Source organism: Callospermophilus lateralis, chromosome 9, assembly GCF_048772815.1.
Source record: "Callospermophilus lateralis isolate mCalLat2 chromosome 9, mCalLat2.hap1, whole genome shotgun sequence".
NCBI lineage: Eukaryota > Metazoa > Chordata > Mammalia > Rodentia > Sciuridae > Callospermophilus > Callospermophilus lateralis.
In genome coordinates this window covers 106,675,262-106,700,748 of record NC_135313.1, presented here as the reverse complement: position 1 = coordinate 106,700,748, position 25,487 = coordinate 106,675,262, and the positions used below count along the sequence as shown (strand labels likewise).

At 32.4% G+C, this 25,487-nt stretch overlaps 1 protein-coding gene across 1 annotated transcript in view; it reads left to right on the top strand.

Annotated features, from left to right (window-relative positions):
• Actr3 (actin related protein 3) overlaps positions 1-22,615 on the top strand; it is a 59,519-nt gene extending 36,904 nt beyond the window's left edge. The window contains exons 6-12 of the mRNA XM_076866133.1: positions 571-678; positions 2,868-3,011; positions 7,271-7,444; positions 15,518-15,610; positions 15,789-15,914; positions 19,407-19,490; positions 20,674-22,615. Coding sequence (XP_076722248.1) covers positions 571-678; positions 2,868-3,011; positions 7,271-7,444; positions 15,518-15,610; positions 15,789-15,914; positions 19,407-19,490; positions 20,674-20,769 — 825 coding nt within the window. The 3' untranslated portion in view covers positions 20,770-22,615. The remainder of the gene's footprint in view (positions 1-570; positions 679-2,867; positions 3,012-7,270; positions 7,445-15,517; positions 15,611-15,788; positions 15,915-19,406; positions 19,491-20,673) is intronic.
• The last annotated feature ends 2,872 nt before the right edge of the window (positions 22,616-25,487 follow it).

Genomic DNA, 25,487 nt, shown 5'->3' with positions numbered 1-25,487 from the left:
TAGAAAAATGCTATCTTGTCACCTTTGCTTACTATTTCCCCCCTGACATTTTCTTTTATTGGTGAAATATAGTTGTTGTTTGCTTCTTAGAAAATATTGCAGTGGCATTTAAAAAGTATTTGTTACATAGTTCTAAATGTATGCTGCATTTTAAACAAAATCAAAGCTGTTGTTTTTAAGAGCAATACTTACTTACAGCTATTTATTTACTGCTAATTCTGATGGTTGGATGATTGTATCCTTTTTACCATTGTGCTTTGTAACTGGCTAGACCATGTGAATATATTTTAGGTTCTGGTACTTTATTACTATAGTATTTTACATTATTGCTCCTTATGTTTTCACTTTAGGAGAAAAGTTACTTTCACTAAAATTTGTAAATATGCTCCTAAAACAAAAATAAATCTGTAAATTTCTCAATGAATTTTATTTCATAATGCAAAATTTATGTATTTTCTTTCTACAAATTCTACATTTAAAGTTAAATAAAGTTCTCCATTTAACTATTTTTTACTAATAACTCTTATTTTTGTTTTTATTTTTTACCTGTCTTAATGCATTTTGCTTAAGGCTGTTCTTGCCTTAGCTGCATCCTGGACCTCAAGACAAGTAGGAGAACGGACATTGACTGGTACAGTAATAGACAGTGGAGATGGTGTCACTCATGTTATTCCTGTGGTAAGTATATTTAAAAATTGCTGGACAGAATATAAAATAACACATCAAAGCTAAGTTTTGAATTAATATCACTTTTTAAAAACTTTAGGTATCATGCCTTAAATTTTGTTGTAATTATTAAAATTTTGTAATTAGATTACAAAATGTTAGCCCAGTATCAAGGTGTGTGGTAGAGTTAGATTTTTCTGAGGCCTGTCTTCATGACTTAAAAAAAGATACCATTTTTATTTTTATTTTTGTCTTCATATGTCTTTTCCCTTTCATGTATCTGTGTCTTAATCTCTTTTTATAAGGATACAAGTCATATTATTAAAGGAAATGACCCTAATTACTTCAATTTAACTTAATGACTTCTTTAAAGACCCTAAAGGACTTCAACATATGAATTTGAGGTGGTTGGAAGGTAAAATTCAGCCCATAATAACTAATCAGTTATCCCTAAAACAGATTTTGGAAAAATAATTTTTTTCTTATTTTCTCATTTTAATATACTCATTTCTAGTATTCTTTATACCTTTGTGAAGGCCCAGATTTCCATCTATTACTTTTTTCTTCTTCTTAAACTGTGTCCTTTAATATTTCTTTTCCCCCTTTTTGAGGTGGAGCCTTGCTGTGTTTCCCAGGCTGGTCTTGAATTCTGTGCTCAGCTCACATTTGGAAAGTGTTCGTTATTTCTTCACATATTTTTATGTCACCTCTTTTCTGTACTTGCAAGTGCTGTACTTTTGAGCAACATTCCAAGCCCTTCTTCTTCTTCTTCTTCTTCTTCTTTTTTTGTTTTGAAACGGGGTCAATAAGTGCCCAGTGTGTGGCCTCAATCTTGTCATCCTGTTGCCTTAGCCTGTGGCACAGTTATTAAGAATCAGTTTGGTCCTTTCAAGTGTTCTTTTTAAATGACACTATGTCCAGAAGAGGCTTTTGTCTAGGGTTGATTTGTCCCTGTTTTGGAGACAATACCTTTCTGAACACTACTTGATGTCCTATGCTTGGGAATGTCTTTAAGCTCTGGCTAGGGGGGAACCCTGAACTATTCTGGTAATGTGAGTTCTGGAGGCCCTTCTGTCTACTCCTCTTCTTTGTCCTTGATGATTTTCTCACTTGAATATACTGATTAACTAGTCATCTGAAATGGGATACTCCCTTAAGTTCTGTAACATGACTGACAAATGTTAGCCACCTTGGATTCCCCGAACTCAAAATTCTGTATCCCTGACACCATCAAGCTCTGTGTGGGTCTTCCTTTCCCAGACGTTAGCAGAGCATTCACCTTGTTTGTTTCCCTTTTCTTAGTAGGAATCACTACACTATTCTGCTTGTTGTCTAATGTCTGAAAACCTGTATTTAATAGAATGTATTTAATTTTCTATTTTAAGTTGAAAGGATAAATCTGATGCCTAGTATTCTATTAAGACACCCCTTAATGTTCTTTTGTACTGAAATTTAATTTTGTACATTTTGTTATACTTGTGAGTAATATCAGTATATTTGTGCATTTGTTTGTTCTACAGAATTAGCTAATTTAGCACTGTGAGGTTGTGTGAACTGCCTTAGGCTTGTGAATTGAGTGCTTCATCAGGAAAACAGTGGCCACTTAAGTTAATGATCAGTGTTTTGGTGATATAATTCAATATATATATATTTTTTTTTTTTTCTGAATTTATAGAAGATATAAAATGTTTTGATACATGGTTACTGTTTAAACCATGTTGACTCATTTTTTTGTTGTTGTTGGGGAAACTGGGGATTGATTTCAGGGCCACTCAACCACTGAGCCACATCCCCAGCCCTATTTTGTATTTTATTTAGAGACAGGGTCTCCTTGTTTCTGCTGAGGCTGGCTTTGAACCCAAGATCCTCCCGTCTCAGCCTTCCAAGCTGCTGGGATTACAGACATGCACCATGGCTCATGTTGACTCATTTTAATCAGGATTATAAACCACTGTCAATTGAAGAATAAACTTAAGTTATTGGCCGTTTGTACTCATAATTTCTGTGTAGTATTATAAATTCTATGATACAGTGTGATGAATGTAGTTGAGAAATACTGAGATGAAGAATTCTGTGATAAAGCAATTCTTGAGTATGCAAATATATCATCTTGAGAAATTGTTCTTTAATGATGTGTTTTTTAGATTATAATAATTCTCAAGACACTGAAAGTAAACTTGGTATCTTTCCCTCTCATCTAGGCTGAAGGGTATGTGATTGGCAGCTGTATTAAACACATTCCAATCGCAGGACGAGATATAACATATTTTATTCAGCAGCTGTTGAGAGACCGAGAAGTAGGCATCCCTCCAGAGCAATCCCTGGAAACTGCAAAGGCAGTAAAGGTAAACTGTAGTAACAAAAGTGTAATTTGGTTAAAAATTAAAATCACACGTGTGACATTAGCATGAAGGAAATTCTCAGTGAGTAACAACATTTAAAAAAAACTTTTGTCAATTAGTTATGAATGCTGTTAATTATTATCTCTGTATTTCTTGCAAGGAAATTTTTGAGGATTATAAACTCATAGCATATTATTTCCCTATTTCATATTTGAGAGGACTAACAGGATTTTTTTAACCTTTATTTTATTTTTATGTGGTGCTGAGAATTGAACCCAGTTCCTCACACATGCTAGGTGTATGCTCTACCACTGAGCCCCAGCCCCAGCCCCCTAACATAGGATGTTTCAACAAATGACTTTAACATACATTTTTGAGGTCATTCCTTTTATTAAAAATGAGTAATTATTTCACTCTAGAATTATTACGTCTTAATGTATTCATTGAATTCTTCATTTTAATCCTAAACGGTTTTCTGCTATTAAAATAACTTTAATATCATTAATTGGACTATAGTATGAAATACATTGTTTGACTCAAAAGGTATAAAACACAAAAGAAAAATGTGAAGGCTGTATAAGTTATTTTGTTCATTTTCTTTTTACATAATTCTTTATTATATCAATGTTTCATGCATACTATCAAAATACTCAGCATTGCTTTTCAAATTTATTCTTTGCCAATATAATTGAAATTTCAGTCAGTCTGTTATGTTTTGAATACGTAAAAGCAAAACTGGCTTCACAAAAATAACCTCATTTATTTGCCTCTTTTTGTGTGTTTATGGAATTTTCTTTGCTTTTTAAACCTTAGCAATGAAGGTGAATGAAGTACTTCATTATAAAGAAATTACTAAATGGCTTCTAGAAGTCACCCTGAGTTGGTAACCAATATATAAAAAATTACTGTGCACACTGCTGTTTCAACTTTGGAAATTTTTTGATATTAAAATAAAGCAAAACAAAAAAGCTACTAGGGATGGAATTTTATTCCAGGGAAAACTGATGTTTAGTTTGAATGTTTTTTAAGGAACATAATTACCATTTAATTCCTACTTCCATATTTTGGGGAAAGACTTCATATAAGATTATCAAGTTTTCCATCTTTTAAAAAAATTTTTTATTTGTTTTAATTAGTTATACATGACAGTAGAATACATTTATGCACTTGGAAATATCATACATAGATGGGATATAATTTTTCATTTTTCTGAGTGTACATGTTGTAGAATCATATTGGTCATGTAGTCACATATATACATTAAATAATAATGTCTGTTTCATTCTCCTATCTTTTCTATTCCCACATCCCGTCTCCTCCCCTCCCCTCTCATCACTTCTACTTAATCTAAGGTAATGCTATTCTTCCCTAGTGTCCCTCCACTTTATTTTGAATTAGCATCCTCATATTAGAAAAAACATTCAGCCTTTGGTTTGGTAGGATTGGCATATTTTGCTTAGCATGATATTCTCCAACTCCAACCATTTACTGGCAAATGCCATAATTTCACTCTTCTTTAAGTTGAGTAACAATGGACTGAGTAACAGTCCATTGAGTATATATACCACATTTTCTTTATCCATTCATTTATTGAGGGACACATAGGTTGGTTCCATATAATTTACCTATTGTGAATTGGGCTGCTATAAACATTGACGTAGCTGCATTACTGTAGTATACTGATTTTAAAACTTCTAGAACTAATAAATGAATTCATCAAGGTAGCAGGATATAAAATCAACATCCATAAATGAAACACTTTCCTATACATCAGTGATAAATCCACTGAAAGAGAAATTAGGAAAACTACTCCATTCACAATAGCCTCAAAACAGCAACAACAACAAAATACCTGGGAATTAATCTAACAAAAGAGGTGAAAGACCTCTACATTGAAAACTACAGAACATACAAGAAGGAAATTGAAGAAAACCTCAGAAGATGGAAAGATCTCCCATGCTCCTGGATAGGCAGAATTAATACTGTCAAAATGGCCATACTATCAAAAGTGTTATACAGATTTAATGCACTTCCTATTACAATCCTAATGACATTCTTCAAAGAAATAGAAAAAGCAATCAATAAACTTATTTGGAAAAATAAGATACCCAGAATAGCAAAAACAATCCTTAGCAAGAAAAGTGAAGCAGGAAACATCACAATACCAGACCTTAAACTATACTACAGAGCTATAGTAACAAAAATGGCATGGTATTGGCACCAAAATAGACTTGTAGACCAATGATACAGGGTAGAGGAACCAGAGACATAAATATGGTTATCTCATACTAGACAAGGGTGTCATAAACATTCACTGGAGAAAAGATAGCCTCTTTATCAAATGGTGCTGGCAAAATTGGAAATTCATATGTAACAAAATGAAATTAAACCTCTGTCTCTCACCCTGCATAAAAATCAACTCAAAGTGAATCAAAGACTTAGGCATTAGAACAGAGACCCTGCAACTAATAGAAGAAAAAATAGGCCCAAATCTTCACTAGGTTGGCCTAGGATCTGACTTCCTTAACAAAACTCCCGAAGTGCAAGAAGTAAAATCAAGAATCAATAAATGGGATGAATTCAAGTTAAAAAGCTTCTTCTCAACAAAGGAAACAATAATGTGAAGAGAGAGCCTACAGATTGGGAGAAAATCTTTACCACATGCACTCCTGATTAAGCATTAATCTCTAGAATATATAAAGAACTCAAAAAACTTAACACTAAAAAACCAAATAACCCAATCAGTAGATGAGCTAAGGAACTGAATAGACACTTCACAGAAGAAGAAATATAATTGATCAACAAATATATGAAAAAGTGTTCAATATCTCTAGCAATTAGAGAAATGCAAATCAAAACTACTCTAAGATTTCATCTCACTCTTAGTCATCAAGAATACAGGCAGCAATAAATGTTGGCGAGGATGTGGTGAAAAATTACCCTCATACATTGCTGGTTGGACTGCAAATTGGTGCAGCCACTATGGAAAGCAGTATGGAGATTCCATCAACAATGATGTTAGTATTTATGTTGGATAGAATTCTTGATAAGTAAATTATTTTAAATGTATGAATATTATTCAGGATTCTCTAGAGAGAATCAGTAGGATACAGATAATATGAGAGGAGATTTATTAGAGGAATTAGCACACATGATTATGAAAGCTGAGAAGTACCACAACAGGCTATTTGCAAACTGGGTTTGCTTAGATTCTGGTTGTGTGGCTCAGTTCAAATCCAAAGGCATCAGAACCATGGTAGCTGATGGTGTAACTCTAAGTCCAGTCCAAAGGCCTGGAAACCTAGAGGAGCTGCTGATGCAAGTTCCTGGAGTCCAAAGCCTGGTGTCTGATGTCCTCAGGCAATAGAGAAGAGGTGTCCCATCGACACAGGAGAGACAGGAAATTGCCTTTCCTTTGCTTTTAAGTTCTATCTGGGCCTCTTGCCAACTGAATGTTGAACTCCCTCCTAGGCCCCCACAAACACACCTCTCCAAACACACATACCCACTGGGAACAGACCTTCCCTACTCAATTTACCAAGTCACACACCAGTCTTCTGGAAACCTCACATAGATGGATATGAAGAAATAGTACTTTACCCATTCTCTGCTTATCCTTAAATCCAGTCAAGTTGACACACCTAAAATTAACCATCAACGTATAAGGCTAGTAGTCAGGAGTTTGTTAATTGTAAATGAGATGTTTCTGAATTATATTTTTGATGTTTTTGATGTAAACTTTAATAAGACATATAACCAGATATGCAATAATTCAGTCCTGCAGATAATAGCAAAACAGAGTAGTTCATGTTTTCATCGTTTTTTTCTTTATTCATTTACTTAGTACAAAAATCTCGTTTTGTTCCAGTTGGATATTGAGAATCTATAACTAATTTGTATGGTAGCAATTATTAATTATTTTTTTCTTTGAATACTTTGTTTTTCCTTTCTAGAACAGTTGATAATTATTGAAATAGAAAATATTAATGTTTTCAGGAGATAACATTAATATAGTAGTTTGACTCTTTAGCCTTGCAAGTCTTAATTTTGTTTATATATGAAGTCATATTAAATATAGATGAACTGTTTATTTGTATTACACATCTAATATCTTAACAAAATGTTTTTCTATTTCTGCTCCCTAATTTGATTTTCTGAAGTAATTTTTTCATTTGATTCTCATTTATTAATTATATGCCATCCTTGTACTTTCCCTAAAGCAATAGGAAAACTTACTTTTGTTTCTTTATTTGTTTTTTAAGGAACGCTATAGTTACGTCTGCCCAGATTTGGTAAAAGAGTTTAACAAGTATGACACAGATGGATCAAAGTGGATTAAGCAGTATACTGGAATCAATGCTATCTCAAAGAAAGAATTTTCCATTGATGTTGGTTATGAGAGATTCTTGGGACCTGAAATCTTTTTTCATCCAGAGGTAAGGTTTTTTTGGAAGATGGAATTGCTTTGAAATATTCAGCAGAAAATCAACTGGAAGATATTCAGAGAGCATTAATCTCAGAAACTTTGTTTAGAATACTAAAATATAGTGAGTTATATTTTTTGAGAAAAAAATAACTTCTTCTAAAACACATTTGGAAAAAGTAAAACTTTTTTAGTGGCTTATGGGATTCATGGGAGAGCATGGGAAATGAAGAGGCCCTTAAATTATTTGTAATCATTTAAAATGTTGGAAAGATTCTAGAAAACACTGCTTTAAGGTAAAATGACCATTATGCAAAGAATCTTCACTTGACTCTCATGAAGTATTTAGTAGCAAAATAGTCTCTCTCTATGAAATCTTAGCAACATAAAGACTATATTAAGGAAATGAAATAAGTGATTTTAATAATAATAAAATTATTTTAATAATTTAGTACCAGAAATTTAACTTTATTAAAACCACTAATATTGTTACTGTGCTTATTTAGCATGAAGAATAGTTATAATTTTTATTGTCTTAACTTTAATCACTGGGTATTCAAAAATGAAAAAATTATCTTGTACTTATTAAAGTCAAAGAATGATAAATTATTTAGATAGGTATAGTTGCTTTAATGAATGTATGTGTCTTTTGAGGGAATATTGTGATTTAAACATTTAAGTGTGATTTAAACACTTAAAAAATAACTGTTCTTCATGCTGAATAAACACAGTAACAATATTGAGGGGAATATTGAGGAATAGAGAGCATCTAAGTCTGCTTGGGAGATCCAGTTGATTAAGAATGGATATTTGTCAGGCATGTGTGTTAGGAATATGTATTTCTGGCAGAGAAGACAAGCTGAGCAGGAGCCTAGGACATGAAAGAGCTAGATAATAATAATTACAGAGGAACAGAGTGGTAGGAGATGATCCAGATAGCTATTTTGTGGACTAGGTTGTAAATGATGAATACATTCTTCAAGGGAGTTTGCTGAATTCATAGTCAGAAATCTTCAGCATGGAAGTGGCACAGATTAATATACAGTGTTAGGTTACTCTGGCAGCGTTGGGTTAGATGGATTGGAACAGAGGTGTGAATTGTTTTGGAAACCAGTGAGTTTATTGTAGTTTTTCAGATAAATAATGACCATAGGTCAATTAAAGTGAGAAAAGAGGTAATAGTCAATTACAGTGATAAAAGAATAGTCAGTATGACTTAATAATTGCTTATAGATATGAGGGGAGAAAGAATATGAAGAATCTGATTATGAATGAGGTTTATGACTTGAGCAACTAGATGTGCTATCCAAAGAAATTGCGAATGCTGAAAAGGAAGGAGTAGGTGAGGTAGAAACAGATGAATTTATTATACACATCTTTAAAGAGGTTTAAAAATCGAAACTTTAGTTCTAAGGGTTTTGAACTAAAGGTAATTGTCCTGGGGTGAGGATAGACATGAATTTATCACGATGAGGTGGCACAATGGAAGAGATTAGCCAAGGAAAGGTGTAGAGTCAAAGAAGATAAAGAATCTGACCCTAGTGAACCCAGCACTTTATGGATAGGCAGAGTAAGAGGAACCTTCAAAGAACACTGACAGTTACAGAGGGTGATAGTTACAAAAATGAGAGAAGTGAATTATTTTGAGGACGAAGTTTGAATAGTGCTATTTGTTTCCATGAGGGTGATAGTTACAAAAATGAGAGAAGTGAATTATTTTGAGGACGAAGTTTGAATAGTGCTATTTGTTTCCATGAGTTAATATTAGAAGACACTTGTGAAATGCATGTGGGTTTTTCAGCATTCAGGTTATTGGTGATTCTAGAGGAACAGTTTCAATGAAATGGTGTGAGTCAGCTTGGTGCATCTTGAGAGGTAAAGGTTTAGAAGTTAGCATTGTGGACTTTCTGGACTGAACAGAAAGGATAGTAGGTACTGGAAATTAGTAAGAAGTCAGTTGTGAAAATAAGTCTGAGGCTAGTTTTGAATTTTTTTAAAAGGGTTTATTCCAGTGATGGGAGGTAAGGAGTGAATGTGAGTACAGGAAAATGTAGAAGTGACATGGTTAAAAGAGTGGTAGCCAGTTGAGGAATTTTGTCATTTATAGTTCATAGTTTTATTTTTTTCCATGAAGTGGAATCAGGCTGATGTATTGGGAGAAGAGATTGGGCATACAATTGGGGATGATGGAAAATAATAATGTTCATAATCACTTTTTTAGAGAAATTGAGAGGGTGACTGTTGAATGCATATTAATGATAGTAGGACAGTAATTTTTTTTTTTTTTTTACTCACTGTAGTGAGATTTGGTATTCCAAACTTGCAGTCATGTACTAGTTCCTTTCTCTTGGGTCAGTATGGGAACAGAGCAAAAGGACAAGACAGAGTTAATGTTAATAGCACAGAGAATGACAGAGTGAATCTAGAAGGTAGAATTAGAGGTAGTGAAGGATGCAGGCAGGGATTGGAGACCATGATGGACTGGCATATTATAATTATAAATTGGTAGCAAATGAATGAGCTCTAGAATGATAAGGAATTGTGCTCAGACTAGTATACTGGAGCTTTAAGATTTCAGATGACACATTTTCTTTACAGTTTCATAAAAAAATAATTAAAAAGATGTATGCACATAGTTTTAAAGGTCAGGTAACACTGGCAAGTTTAAACCAAAACTGTTTTAAGCTTGTCAAACCCTTTAACTCCTTTATGTTCTACAGAATATTCACTAGTGCTTATTTAACAATTACTCTTGGTAATCACCTCTAGATTTCTAAATACTTACTTGTATTGTTGTTTTTTAATATACCCAGTGTTACTACTAATCTCCTTTTATGTAAGTTAATTTTTATGTAGGTTTTTTTTTTCCCTTCAGCCTGTTCCTTGTGTTAGATTATTGTTGTTTGGTAAATCAATAATTTTATAGTATTTATAATATTATATATCTGACTTTTCACTTTTGAGACAAGTATAAAAATGTGATTCTTTCTCTCTTAAAATTCAGCTCTTCCCAAGTTTTTCCCATATTTCTTATTCCTGTTTATTCATTAATTTTTCATTTATTCCTTGAGGTTGGACTTAACTGCCTAGTTATTATAAATAATAACTGCCTAGTTATTATTAAGTGTATTATTCTACATCCTATGAAAACTACTACTCAATAATTTTTATTTTTGAATTTTCTTAAAAGTCTTACTTGTATGTTTTTTTGTTTTGTTTTGTTTTTTGTATCAGGGATTGAACCCAGGGGTGCTTTACCACTGAGCCACATCCCCAGCCCTTTTTTTATATTTTAGTTAGAGACAGGATCTCACTGAATTGCTTTGGGCTTCACTAAGTTGCTGAGGCTGGCTTTGAGCTTGAGTTCCTTCTGCTTCCGCCTCCCAGGCTGTTGAGATTACAGGTGTGCAACACTGCACTTGGCATGTATGGTATGGTTTCTTATACCTTCAATCCCTGAGCTTTGGAAAGTTCTACAGGTGAATTGTTTCACTTCTTACCACTTTGCCTCTATAGCAACAATTAGGCTGTAACATTCTCTTTTTATCTAAGAAGGATTGAAATTTTTTATTCATTCTTTCTTTGCCTCCTCTTTTGTCTTTGTACATTAACCTTTTCTTTTAATTCTTTTGTTATTTTAGGGGGGGATTCAAGATCAGTGGAAAGATAAACTATATGGAGTTGGAAGTTAGGGCACATTTTCCTATGGGGCACATTTCCCTATTTGAGTGGTTACAATAGAAGTGGATTCAGGGTCACTTGAATCAAGAAAAATTGATTGTGTTATAGTTGAAGTATTGGAAAAAGATACTAAAACCTCAGCTTGAGGTTAGGGATTAAAGAATTGCAGAATGTTCTGAATCAAATTCTCAGAAGAATAGGATTATGACAAGGTAGATAATAGTATAGAAAATAAGAGATAATCTGGGCTTCAAAGGGTGAAGCATTTGAGTGGAATGCTTTTGACAAATGAGCTTTGCTTAATGCCTTGGCTCTTTTTAAAAAAGTTTTAAGATTTAATTTATTTTTTATTGGTACATTATAGTAGTGGGATAGATTGTATTTTTTTTTGTTTTTTGCACATTCATACAAGCAGACAATATACTGACTACGTAAAACCTTGAAACATTAGATATGTAATAAAGTATGTTTGATTGTATCATTATTTAGGAATCAGATAGTTAACTGTATTATCATGCTACTAAGGTTTCTTATATCATTTTACCATTAATTTAAATAGCCTGTATCATTTGGTATACATTTTCCCTTCATTAAATTTTTAATAAACTTTAAAGCATTTTATTCTCCATACGTTTACTTTCCTTAAAAGCAGTTTCTTCTGTAAGAAATTTTTTTTAAAAAATATTTTTAGTTGTAGATGGACACAATACCTTTGTTTTATGTGGTACTAAGGATCAAACCCAGTGCCTTGTGCATTCTAGGCAAGTGCTCTACCACTGAGCTACAACCCCAGCCCCTGAAGTTGTTTTTTAAAAATGAGTTATGTGTATGCACATTGTTTAAATAATTAAGCAAATTTTAGCAAAAATTAGGCGTGCTTTACATGTTTCTCCTTTTTTTTTATTCTTAGAAGATTGTTTGGTGATGGCCTATATACTGTGAACTGTTTGATTATATTGCAATTCAAGTACTTTTTAGTTGTTAGTCAGTTTTTATTTGATTTGAAATATCTTCTCAGGCTATTCAGAAGCATAGAGTTTTTTTCATCTGTTTTCTGGAATATATAATATGACCCAGTCTAAAGCTGCTTCTTTCTGTACTTGATACAGAGCCTCATATTCTTTCATCATTGTTCCAGGGATTCCTTTTCTTCTCTCTCGTGGATTCCTTTTTTCTGTATCCTGCGTCTTTTTCATTCATACACTGTACTTTTTTTGAGTGGAGATTCTTTGCCAGTAAGGTTCCTAATAAAGGTGGATGGGAGAGGAAAAATTTTAAGATACCTTACATGTCTTACATGTATTTATTTTGTCCTCATACTTGCTTGATATTGGGGTTAGAATCTTAAATTGGAAATAATTTTCCTTCAGGATTTTGAAGCCATTGGAAGTTAAAAAAAATTCTGATTTCTATGTATAGGACCTATTTTTTAATATTTTTTTCTGCAGATGCTTGTAGGATCTTTGCATTGTACCCTAGCATTTTGAAGGTAATTTCTGCACCTTTACCTACTCAGCCTTTGTGTGAATTTTTCCCCCCTTTCTGGCAGCCATTTTAATTCGGAGCTTCCCCAGCCCAGACTTTTGCTAAATTTTTATGCTACTCTCTTATTTCATGGTTCTCATATCTTCTGGCTTTATGAGGATATTAATCATAGTTTTTTTTTTTAAGTTGCATAGTTTATATTCAAGTTGCCTTTTCTGTATTTCAATTACCATATTTTTTGTGGTAAAGACTTTCACGACACTTACTTAGGAAGGGACTCTAAAGTCTTGACTGGAGACCTGAGCTTTGTAGGTAGGACTTGTTGACTATATAGCCTTTTCTTTAGGGGAATGTCATATGTGTGTTTAACTCTTTGGGGTTCCTAGGGAAGTCTCCTGTCTAGAGTATAAAAGTTGGCAGCCAAATAGGAAAAGAGGGCTTGTAGTGTGTGTGTGTGTGTGTGTGGTTTTGACAGCAGTAGGCTGCATATCTTCACTTAAACCCACCCTCTCTGTTCTCAGACATACTTTCTAAAGGGAAACAGAGTTTTCTTCCCTTTAGAGAACATAATTAAGTTTTCTCCTTGAATGAGGAGGAAGCATTTAATGGGCTTATTTTGAGACCATCTGGAGTTTTATTTAATGATCTCAGAGAGACTTTCAACCAATTTTTGTCCCTGCCTTTTATCTACCACCTCACTTTCCTGGCTACCAGATGCCGTTTGTTCTTTGGAGGAATTTGTGATATAAAATGGCTGATTTCTTGTTTCACATCACTGATGATGTCTCCTTGACTTCTCTTATATATCACTGATGGTTTCCTAAGTGTTTGGAGGATGCGCAACATCTTATACATCTAGCTTACCAAATTTTGTTTCTGTATTTCCTTTTTTTGTTCTGTTTATACTTTTTAGATTTTTGTCTTTTTATAAAGAATTATTTTCACAATTCTTTCAGTAGAGTTTTGGGACAGAAAATCAGATATATATGTTTAGTTCTCTATTTTCCCAGAATAGACCTGTTTTTTTGTATCATATGAACTATGTCACTTCCCAAGTGAGTTTTAAGATTCCTTTTCCTATAGTTTTAGATACTTCTATATTCTAGTTTCCTTGTCACTTATTTGGCATTTTCTTGGGGTTATATGGAAGTACTAGCATTTGAACTGTCCAGGACTTGAATACTGAAGATAAAATTATGAAAAAGTAAGAAATTTATCTTTATTTTGCTAAGTTACTAAAAGCAACTGTTTTAGGAGGAATGGGTTTGGCACTTTGATTTTTCTTTTTTTTTTTTTCTTCTTTGTACCAGGAATTAAACCCAGGGGTGCTTAACCACATCCTCAGCTCTTTTTTAAAAATATTTTTTGAGGCAGGGTCTTGCTAAGTTGCTGAGTCTGGCTTGGAACTTGGTGATCTTCCTGCCTTAGCCTCCCAAGCTGCTGGGATTACAGGTGTGTATCACCATACCTGGCCTGTTTTTTTTTTTTAAAAAAAGGAAATAAGATTTTGAAGCTGTCCCAAGTTTTAAACTTATACATTCTCAGGTGTAGGAAATATTTGGACCACTATGTTTATTTGGTTTGTTCACTATTCCTGACAATTTTTTAGCAAGAAAATGTAATTCTTCTTTAATAGTCTCTTCTGTTCTCCACAGCAATATTTTATAACCTGTCAGGGATGAGTTGAAGGCAGGACTGAGCCCTTTCATTGAAGATGGAAGAAAAGGCCTAAAAATATGTTAGAGACCCTAGGTTTGGCTTATTAAAGTACTGAATAATATGGCAGATAAACTATCTTACAAGAAGGGAAAGAATTCTGGGAAGGTTAATTTGTTTATGTATGTATTTGTTTTACTGTTTTAGGTAAATACTGAAGAGTGTGATGAACAAGGCAATGTGGAGAATTTACAAGTTCAGTATTAATAAATTGAAAAGATAAAAACTTTAAAATGAACAGCACAGAATGTTTTCTGTCAAATTGTTAATATTTTCTTGAATAGTTAATATGCACCAATAAGAAATTTAAAATTTCTTAATAATTTGTTCAGGTTTGGGAGAGAGAAATATTTTTTTTCCTAATATAGCAAATGCCAGGTACTCTGGTTAACATTTCACTATGGGATCATTAAAACATAGTATTTTGAGAACTGAAGGCTCTTTAAGATTTCATAGTCTGAAAGTCAAAAAAGGTGGTCCAAGGTCACAAATGTAATCATGGAAAATAAAATTCTTCTCATGCCATCTAATAATTATCTAAACTGTTCTCTGCTGCATGTGTGCATATCTTTAAATGATATTTAAAGCAAACTGAGTGAACTGTCCTGTACATGTGCTTGTGCACAGATGATTGTGAAAGTTCTTCATGTGTTGATTTTGGAGTTACAAGTAAATTTTAGCAAGTCAGCAAATGAAATATAGAATTTGTAAATAATGAGAATAGACTGTAAATTTATTTCAACCTCTGTTGATGGATTTACAGTTTCCACTTTTGTAAATGAGTCTGCAGTGAAGCTGTTTTTAGGTAATAGTGTTACATGCGTGGGAGTTTCTCCAGGATTTGTTCTAAAGAAGTGCAGTTATATACATTTAAAACTTTATTAGCTATTGCCAAATTGTTTTCCAAAGTGTTTATATTGATGTGTATTCTCTTAACTGTATATAAGAGTTTCTGTTCCTCATTTTTACCATCTTTTGTATGTATGACTTTTTACATGTTTAATATGGTTACAAAATGATACATAACACCATTGTTTTATTTGCATTTCTTCAGAAATCTGTTTTCAACATGTTTATTTGCATCTATTACAGAACAGAATTTATAGTTTCTAAGTCTTTTTTTTTTAAATGGGATTCTTTCTTTTTTGATATTTATAGTAATAATCTTAGCTCTCTCATAAATCCAAATTTACTTATTTTTCAGTTTGCTAATCCAGACTTTACACAACCTATCTCAGAAGTTGTAGATGAAGTGATTCAGAATTGTCCTATTGATGTTAGACGTCCTCTCTACAAGGTCAGTATTTGTAGCAAGTTTGGTATTTAAGGACATTTTTAAATAACTTTAAATTTTCTGTCCATTGTTGAATATTAAATACCTCTCTTGAAATGACTGCACTTGAATTTTAGTAATGTTTACCTTCAGCTCTTTTGTTTAATAAAGGTCATTTATTTGTTTTTCTCCAATAATTTAGAATATTGTCCTCTCTGGAGGGTCAACTATGTTCAGGGACTTTGGACGTCGCTTGCAAAGAGATTTGAAAAGAACTGTAGATGCCAGACTGAAATTGAGTGAAGAATTGAGTGGTGGTAGATTAAAGGTTAGTTTTTTCAATAATGGTGAGAAACTTGAGGGTACTTTGATTATTGTAATGGGTATGGGAAATGCTTACCAACTTTTGCTCTTATTTTGAAAGATAAGAGAAACATGTCTGGTATTGTAATGGATTTAATACTAGAGATTCATGTCCATGATATGATTTGATTGTTTGATTATTTTGGGATATTATCTGTAATTCTGGAAGATATTCTTAATGATATCTTTGAGATAGATGTGTGTGTAGATGTATATATTTTAAAAATATAAGTAATTTCATTATGGATCTACATTTTGTGGTGAGGAGAGCAATGTGGGGATCTGACCCATATATGCTAATTAAGGATATAAGCCATATCCCTGGCCCCAAAGAATTTAAAATATCTTTATAGCCTGTAAAGGAAGCAGGGTTCAAAGAAATGCTCATTTGAGAAGCCAAGCTTACTTTTGCAAACTGACTCTAGTTCCTGCATAGCAAGCTTATAGTTCTCAGTTAAATTGGTGACTCCCCCAAATTTTCTTTGTTACATGTCTTGGACCTTTGGGATTGATGTAAAAAATTCAAAAATAATTTTAAATTCTCAGATGTCTGCTTTCTATATTTCTGAGACAAATATTCAGTAAATATTTTTGTGTTGTCTTTGTTAAATATTGGAGCAAAACATTGATTCAGAGGATAAGTTCCTATATAAAACACACTTATTCTATTTGGAAGATTTCCAAGAATGAAGAGAGTGGTACTCATCTGAGAGTACCACAAACATTACAAATGTCTTAAAAGTAAAATATAACACTCTAGTATTTAGCTTCTTATTAAAAAATTACTTAACAGATGTCTTCAACACCTAAACTTTGGATTATCATAAATAAACTTATCCCTTATAGTGTAGTAAAAAAACAAGTATGTTTTGAGCTTCATCACCATAATGGCATGCTTTTACTGTTTAGACAGTGTGCTCATAAAATAGATTTTTAAAATGTTGACTTTGTTTTTGCATTTCCATCTCAACCAACCAATCCATCCATCTACCTACTCATCCAGCATGCCTTTCCATCTACCCACCTATCTTTCTGTTTCCCCCACCCCCACAAATAAATACACACATACACACACACACACACACACACACACACACGCACGCGTGCGCGCACACACACGTTTGATAAGTTTTACCAGTATATTTTAATTCTCTGCACTGAGAATTTTGCAAATCATGCCGATATGAACAATCTAGATGTAGACATGAAGCAAGTTTCACAAATTGTGTCACTAATTATTGTGCCCTTCCAATGTGCAATAGTTAGTGTTTGTTGTTTTTCATGACCTTAACATTTTTTAAAGAATAGCTTATTTATTTTGTAGAATGTTCCTCAATTTGGGTTTATTTGATGTTTTCCCATGATTTTGGCAATAACTCTTTAAGAGGGGATATTGTATTATTTTTAGTGCATTGTGTCAGTAGACACATGATTTTTTTTGTCCTATGTGTTAAGTTTGGTCATTTTGTTAAAAGTGTGTCTGCCAGGTTTCTAGTATGAAGTTATGAGGTCTGGACGTGACATCTGGTGTGAAGTTATTATTGTTCCTCACTATTTAAAACCCTTTGCGTCCCATTGTTCCAGATGTGAAACACGTATACAAACTTACATTGAACAGCAAATATACGACTTATGGTAACTTTGAAATAATCTTTAAATATTTATTATGTGCACAGAATTGAAAACTTGGCAGTTAATAAGTTAATAATTTTATGGGGAGACACTTTCAGACTATGTAATTATTCTGTTTTGCATCCAGTTTTCAATGACTATTTTTAGCGTCCATTGTGATTCTTTCCTAAATTGTTATTACTGAAGTACTTGCCTCATAGTATATAGAATATATTATTTAACATTAGCCTATATCATTTAACCTTAAATGTACTATATAAAAATAATATTTATACTAAATTCAAGTTACTCCTTATAATCCAGAAAAAAAAATACCTTGAGGATATAGAATATCATTTAACTTTAAATGTATATGGTGTTTCACAAATTCTGTCATTCCTTCTGTTTTTCAGTTCCATTTTGTTATTAGGAGGAGCCCATCCCCACTTGTATGAAGTCTGGATTTCTCTTTTTATTACTATATCATCAGTAGCATTATGGAGTCATTTCGTTAGTTCATTAATGGTGATGTTCAAATTTTCTCTGTTTGGAACAATAGGAACCATTCAAATGACTCTCTTGTCTTTGTGATGTAGCCCCACCAGGTTTTATGCATGTCTGTCCTTTCCTTTGCAAGCAGGATGCTTTAGGTTGATCTTGTGCTTTCTCTTTTCTGGTCCTGAAATCAGCCCTCCCCCAACTCCCACAGGATTCCCTTTTTTAGTGGATAATGTTATTATGAAACCAAATTTGAACGCTGGGGCTGCTCACTGTTACCAAGGTGTCACATCTAGACCTCAGTGACTGAGCTTGTGTGTGTGTTGTGTGTGTGTGTGTGTGTGTGTGTGTGTGTTTTTCCCCATGTGTCCTTCAGTTCCAGAATATCCATGGGTTTATTCTTACTTTCTACTTTTCCACATTTGTAAGACCTTACCCTGATAGTGAAAAACTTAACTCCTATTATCCATAATACATTTTATGTTTTTGCTCAAGTATGGAATACGTATATAATAATTTTCAAATTGTAAATCCATACCATTATGAAACTTATTAGCCTTCTCACTGGAGTTCAATATTTGCTCCCCCCACTGACCCACCTGAGGATATAGAATAAAAATCCTGTATTCACAAGTTACTTGGGTTTGTCACTTCAGTATGATTGTTTTTTAAAAATGACTTGGTTTGTTTCTGTTGTACTTTTTTTTTGCACCAAGAATTACATTCCTTTTAAAGTTTTAGCTTTTTAATTGTAGTTTAGAATTTTACTTTTAACTGGCAGATAAGAATTGGACATATTATGGGGTTCATTGAGGTAATACAGTACAGGTGGGCAATGTGTAAGATCAAATCCATGGAATTAGCATTTCCATCTCTAAAAGTATATATCATTTCTTTGTGTTTGAAGCCTCCAGACTCTTCTACAAGGTGCTTCATAAAATGTATAAGTTGCTGTAAAGGTAGTCTTAAAGTCAGTATTGGTTCACTTACTGAATGTAGGTTGATAAAGACTTATTTGACTTTTACAGAGTCATTTTATTAACCCTGACCATATAATTCTTTTTACAAATATACAACTCAAAACAATAAAATATGATTAATAGTTCAAAAAAATCGTATAAAGTGTATACTATTATTTCCTCTCCATTCATTCTATCCTGTTTTCATCCCTGCCTCTTAAAAGTGTTTTCAACATTCCCCTCTATAAATAATTATTTTTTTCTGGTTTATAACACGTGATGGGCATTTAATATAAATATTATTTTTATAGCACTTATAAGGTTAAATGACAATACAGTAATTCTTTTCTGAATTTTCTATTGAAATGATCTCACTGTGTCTTTTTTAGCCAAAACCTATTGACGTACAAGTTATTACACACCACATGCAGCGATACGCGGTTTGGTTTGGAGGATCAATGCTGGCTTCCACGGTGAGTATGATGAACCTTACTTGTAAATTTTTTTAGATAGAAGAACCCAAGGGGCTGCGGCTGTGGCTCAGTTGGTAGAGTGTGAAGCACTTGTGAAGCCCTGGGTTCAATCCTCAGCACCACATAAAAATAAAATAAAGGTACTGTGTCCATCTACTAAAAAGATGTTAAAAAAAAAAAGAACCCAAGGTACTTATAGAAGAACAAAGCAAATTCCTTTAAGTTTTATCTAAATATAGCAGAAAATTTAAAAAATTGTATACATGTTTACATAGTATTTTTAAAACTGGAAGGCATTTCAGTTTTATGTTCCTGAATTTATTTTTAACTTGCTCGATGTTATTTTAAAGTGAGCATTTTATCTTGTATTTTAAGATTTGTTGGTAGGGGGAGTATTTTAAACCCTTAGTCTTCCAAAGGTCATTGTTTTTTCTTTTCATATATTTAAAAACATTAAAGTAGATATTATGTTTCATTGCTTGGGATGTATGATGTTCAAAATTGAATACAGAGAATTATTAAGAATCCTGTCCCCAAATCAAAATGTCCTTAAAGTGCACTGAAAGTTATTCTAATATCAATTACAGTAAATGTTGATGTTTTGTACTGATAGTACATGGACTATTAAAATGAAGGAGTTTTAATCTGAATTATTGAAGAACTGTACAACTTTGAATTTAAAACCATTTAAAATTTTCTGCCTTAATTTTAGTCATCTTCAGTTATGCCATATGAGCTATTTGGGTTTGTAACTGGCAAAGTAAGTAACACAAAGCATGGAACAGTTTGTCTTTATCATACTTTGAGTGAGAAAGGCAGGATGATCTCGAACTTTTTATAATATGACTAGAAATAGTTTATACTATATAGGCTGATGCTGCTTCTTTAAACTGTTGGTTCAATATAATGTGAGAAAGCTTCAGCAGAACAGACTGGACATTTGAGAATCAACTTTCCGTTCCTCAAAATTTCAAAATCCTTGGAGGAACAAATGTTAGGATGGTGGGGAAACATGGATTTTTTGCCCCTTTTCCATTCTGATACAGATTTATAGCTGATTTTAAATCATGATTTCTAGAATTAATGAACTTGTCAACATTTTAGATTTAACATCTATTTTAAAGCATATTGAAAACTAGTCTATTTTTGATTTTTTAAAAAACATTTTTTGTTTTGTTTTCAGCCTGAGTTCTACCAAGTATGCCACACCAAAAAGGATTATGAAGAAATTGGACCTAGCATTTGTCGTCACAATCCAGTGTTTGGAGTCATGTCGTAATTGGCTTCATAGTTATTGGGGTTAGGGAAGTGGAGAAGAGATAATCTTTCTCATTACCTGTTTTGTCTGGATGGCTGGTTTTGCGGTTTTAAACCTGACTTGAAATAGTAAGACCAAACATGATTATACAGGAATATTTTAATAAGTGTATCAACATGCAGATGTAGAAGAGAGCCAAAATGATTAAGTGTTTTTCTTTAGATTGAATATTTGAATCTTATGTGTAACAAAAAGAAGTGGGTTTTAGTTCTTTCTGTGCCCTGATATTTTGTATATTATTGAATTATCCAAGATTTGATGGGATTTATCGGTATGTAGATAGCTCTATAATGCTTGAATTGTACACTTCCAAGTGTGCAATGCAAGAGCTTGTTTATATTTCATACTTTTTATACTTTGAGGAAAAAAGTCAAAGAAAAACTGTAGTATTTGAGGAACAAACAGTGACCAAGTAAAGGATGAATTCAAAAAGCCTCATAAGACTTGGTATATGCAGGGATTCCAGTTATTATGAATTGTTTCCATACCCTCTTCCCCTTTCTCCCACCAGTGGTTTTCTTTGCAAGTGCTTTTGGAACTAAGAAGCTAGTATCTTGGATTAACTGATGCCTGCTAGTGCTTTCTGATTACTCGCATTCTGTTTCTTGCTTTAAAAGAAAAGTAAAGACAAGGCTGTTGGACCAGTGTTGCAGTTCTCTAGTGTCATTTGTTATTAAAGGAAAAAAAACAAACAATAATTTGATTACCAAAATTGGTATATTTAAAGCCTAATACCATTCTAATAAAGACACAAATTTCTTTTTAATACTTGTTTCAGGCTCTTTAATCTCTTTTTAAGTTAACTAATAAATCTATTTTCTTCAGACCTTTGCAGTAGTTCTTTAAAATCACAACAGTTGGTTAGCAAGCTAACTTTTTTAATGTGCTCTGTACAAATAATTGTGAACTTTTAATATGTTGGATGCTTTCATTTTGATAACTGGATCTCCATTTGATATTTTCATTGTGTAACTCATTTGCAGTTGGTTTTTTTTTTTTTTTTTTGTTAGTGCCAGTCCCTGATATATCATGGAAAGTTAATTTTCTTTGCATTTTAAAATATCTGGATCATGAAGAAAAAGTGATGAAAATAAATTAAAATTGAATTGCCTTTTCTAATGTTTTTTTTCCCCCCACAAGCAGTGTGATTGTACTTGGAGTTTAAATATTTGATACAATTTTTTTTGTTCCTATAGAAATAGTGGGCTTCATTTAAATAATCTATCATGTATATGGTAGAAAATTTCTCGGGAACTTTAAATTTATCATTTATTTGTAAAAAGGATAAAATGGGAGATTTATAATAGTCTTTTTTTTTTTTTTTTTAGAATTTAAGCAGCAATATCAATGAATACTTGAATGCCATTATTCATAAAACACAGGCTTAGAATGCCTCTATCCAAAAGTTAAAGAACATAAAAGTGTTTTTATTGCTTGTATTTAGTATAAAAACAGACTTGGGGAATAGGTGTCAGTTTTTATTTAGAATAAGTCTTGAAACAAATCTTATTAATCATTTCTTTGAATCTTGATTCTTTCAGTGTGGGAGTAAAGGATAGATTATATGTCTTAGAGTAGTTATAATATAATTATTATCAAGGTTTTTTTTTGTTTTACTTGAAAAAATATTTCATGGACATTGTAAAACACTATTGAAATAGTACCAAAGAGTAGATAGTGAAAGTAAGTTTCTTTCCCAACCCAGTCTATCTCATTTTCTTATCATTACATATACTGTTAGGAATGTGTTGTTTTCTTAAAATTTTCTGTGCATGTAGAAATAAACAGCTCTTTTATTTTACACAAATAGGAACTTAATGTGTACTGTGTTCTGCACTTTGCTTTTTCAATAATCTTTTTATACAGAAGAGCATAATAAGCAGTTAAGATTTCATCTTCTGGCCCAGTAAATTATTGTTAGCATTGTCATAAATATTTTTACTTAGAATGGTTAGGTAATTAAGTGGATAAGCTAGAAAGACATGTTTACAAAACCATGTTTTTTAACTCTTTGCTATGAATACATGAAGGTCAAAAAACTTGTCTTTAGGCTTAAATTTATTTGTAGGAACAAGAAAACCCCAATCTGTCTTATTTGTTGTCTCTTTTGCTCTGCTCTTAAGAGGAGTGAGCTACAATATGATAGAAGTTGAGTGTGTGTGTGTGTGTGTGTGTGTGTGTTTTAATATCTTCCCTGTGATTGTATACAATTTTTTCAACTTAATAGAAACTTCAGTTGTGAATTTGTAGAAGTTCATCTAAGATAAACTAAAATCTGTGACACTGACTCAATGTTTAGCAGCATGGACATGGGACATTAAAAAAAGCACCAAACAGGCCAGTGATCAGAATTTTTATTCTGATTCAACTCATTGATGATATAGCTTCTTCAACATTATGTTTTTTAAAACATGGCAGATATACTAGTATCATCTTGGACAAATTCTTTGAACTCCTGAGACTTTATATATAGAAATGTTATTTTGGATTATATTGTAATTTCTATGAGTTGTAAGACTATAACCTAGCTTTTTCCATTGCTTCATTTGTGGTAGTAAAGATGTTATTAATTTCTTCTTTTTGAGTTCCCGGAGTTATGAGCCACTGGGAAATTAAATAGACACTTATTTTCAGACTTGATGCCTGCTTTTTAAAAAAGTAAGCTAAGTTTTACATTTAACCCTTAAACACTAATTAATATGTGACATATCCTGCAGGTAATTACTCTCTTCTGATCTGTCCTTTTTTTCTGATAAGAGATAAAGCAGTTATCTGCTCTCGTTTCCCACTTTGACTTTTTGGTTTGTTTGCAAAGCTATGTAAACAGATCATAACAACTGCTTTTGGAGATATTTTTAGAAATATCTTCAGACATAATGTGACATATAGAGGTAATAGTCCATTATGTCCTTTATTGCTTAATTTCTACACAGAAGTTCTAGAGAATATATACAGATAGGAAATTAATTCTTTCAGATAATCTTGAAGATAGTACTAATTTGTTAAATTATTGAGGAAATTATTTGTATAGTAGTTATTTATTTGTACCATTGTAAATAGTGTTTTTGTTCTTCTTCCTTCTGGGTTAATCTATCAGTAATAAAGTGCAGTATCTTCCTGCTTTTCTTATTAGTCTGATTTTGTCTCCTGTGACCCCTATTTCCTGAACTTTTGTTGTTCATAATTGCTGGTTACCAATACTCTGGTTAGCCATTTGAAGTCTCTTCTTTAACTTTTAGCACCCAGATTTTAACCTCAGGTTGTTTAATGGGTTCTAAATATATTAGCTAGAATATATACAACCTGAAATAAATGCAAATTCCAGGAGTAAAAATATTCCCCCATTCAAATTGAATATATTGTAATGTAAAAGTACTTAGTATATAGTTGACCAATGATAGTTGTTATTAAGAAATTATATAGAACTTTCAGGACTTTCATACCAAGTCCTGAAATATTTTGTTTTTGTATTGGGTCTATATCAAATCTGAGTTAACCTTTATGAAGACTTTTTAGATTTGTTAGAGGTCAGCGAGTAGTTTTTAGACTTAAGAGAAAAAGAATTTCTGCTAATTGTTGATAACTCTTCAATACTCTAAATATTTATCTCTCTCCATGATTTTTTAGAACTTTAATTTCCTTTGGTCTTGATAAATCTTTTTTAAAAAAGTTAAGCCAGGCACGGTGGCATAACCTATAATCTCAGCGGCTTGGGAGGCTGAGGCAGAAGAATCTGGTTCAAAGCTAGCCTCCGCAAAAGTGAGGCGCTAAGCAACTCAGTGACCACCCCCCACCACCCCGCGCGCCCCGCCAAAGTTAAAAATATGTGGTTGTTTGAGGTATTCTTCATGCTACAATCTAGCTTAATGGATGCATTTGATAACTTGGGAACTAAAATTAAATGAAACATATTTGAGTTTAGGATTGTAATAATTTAGTGGTCATAGTACTAAAGGAGGAGTAGGAATAGAAAAATGATTTATGAAAAAGGCAACTTAATCAAATTAGAAGAAACGTATTATTCCTATTTTAATTTAGCAAATGATCATTTTTTACTGTTTTCCAGTTTTCATTATTTTTTAGTGACTAATTTTTATACATTACCTTAAAACTAAAATTTTGAAGCAAAGGTAAGTTAAACTTTTATTAAAACACTAAAACTCAATAGTACTGTCTAATATTTTGCATCAAGTTTTAGGCTTCCAATCCCAGAGGCATTTATTGACTGTTTAATTTTAAACAGTGGGTATAAAGATTGAAGATGAGATGAATAAACATGTGCTCCTGAGCTTAGAGACTAGCGTAATAGAAAAGACACTCTCAGGAATGAGAGATATTTTGCAGATAGGCTTTAAGATATCTTACTAGGCTTAGAATTTCTCTTCATAAAAATGGTGGTGGTAATGGTTGTTTTCAATTAGAAACCCAATTAAGTAAGGTGAAAGTTACAAAGTGGGGCTATGTTTAAAATTAGCATTTTGTGTGCTTATGAAATTTTTACTATTTAGTAGTAATGTTCCTACCCCCAACAGTAGATGAAGAAAGTAAATCTGCTTGCTTTGTTTTCTTAAATGCCTCACATATTACCTGGTATGGAGTAGTACTTCAATTAATGTGCTGGACAGATGAATAAATGAAGCAAATAAATTTTTCATATTGAAACTAAAACTTTCAATTTC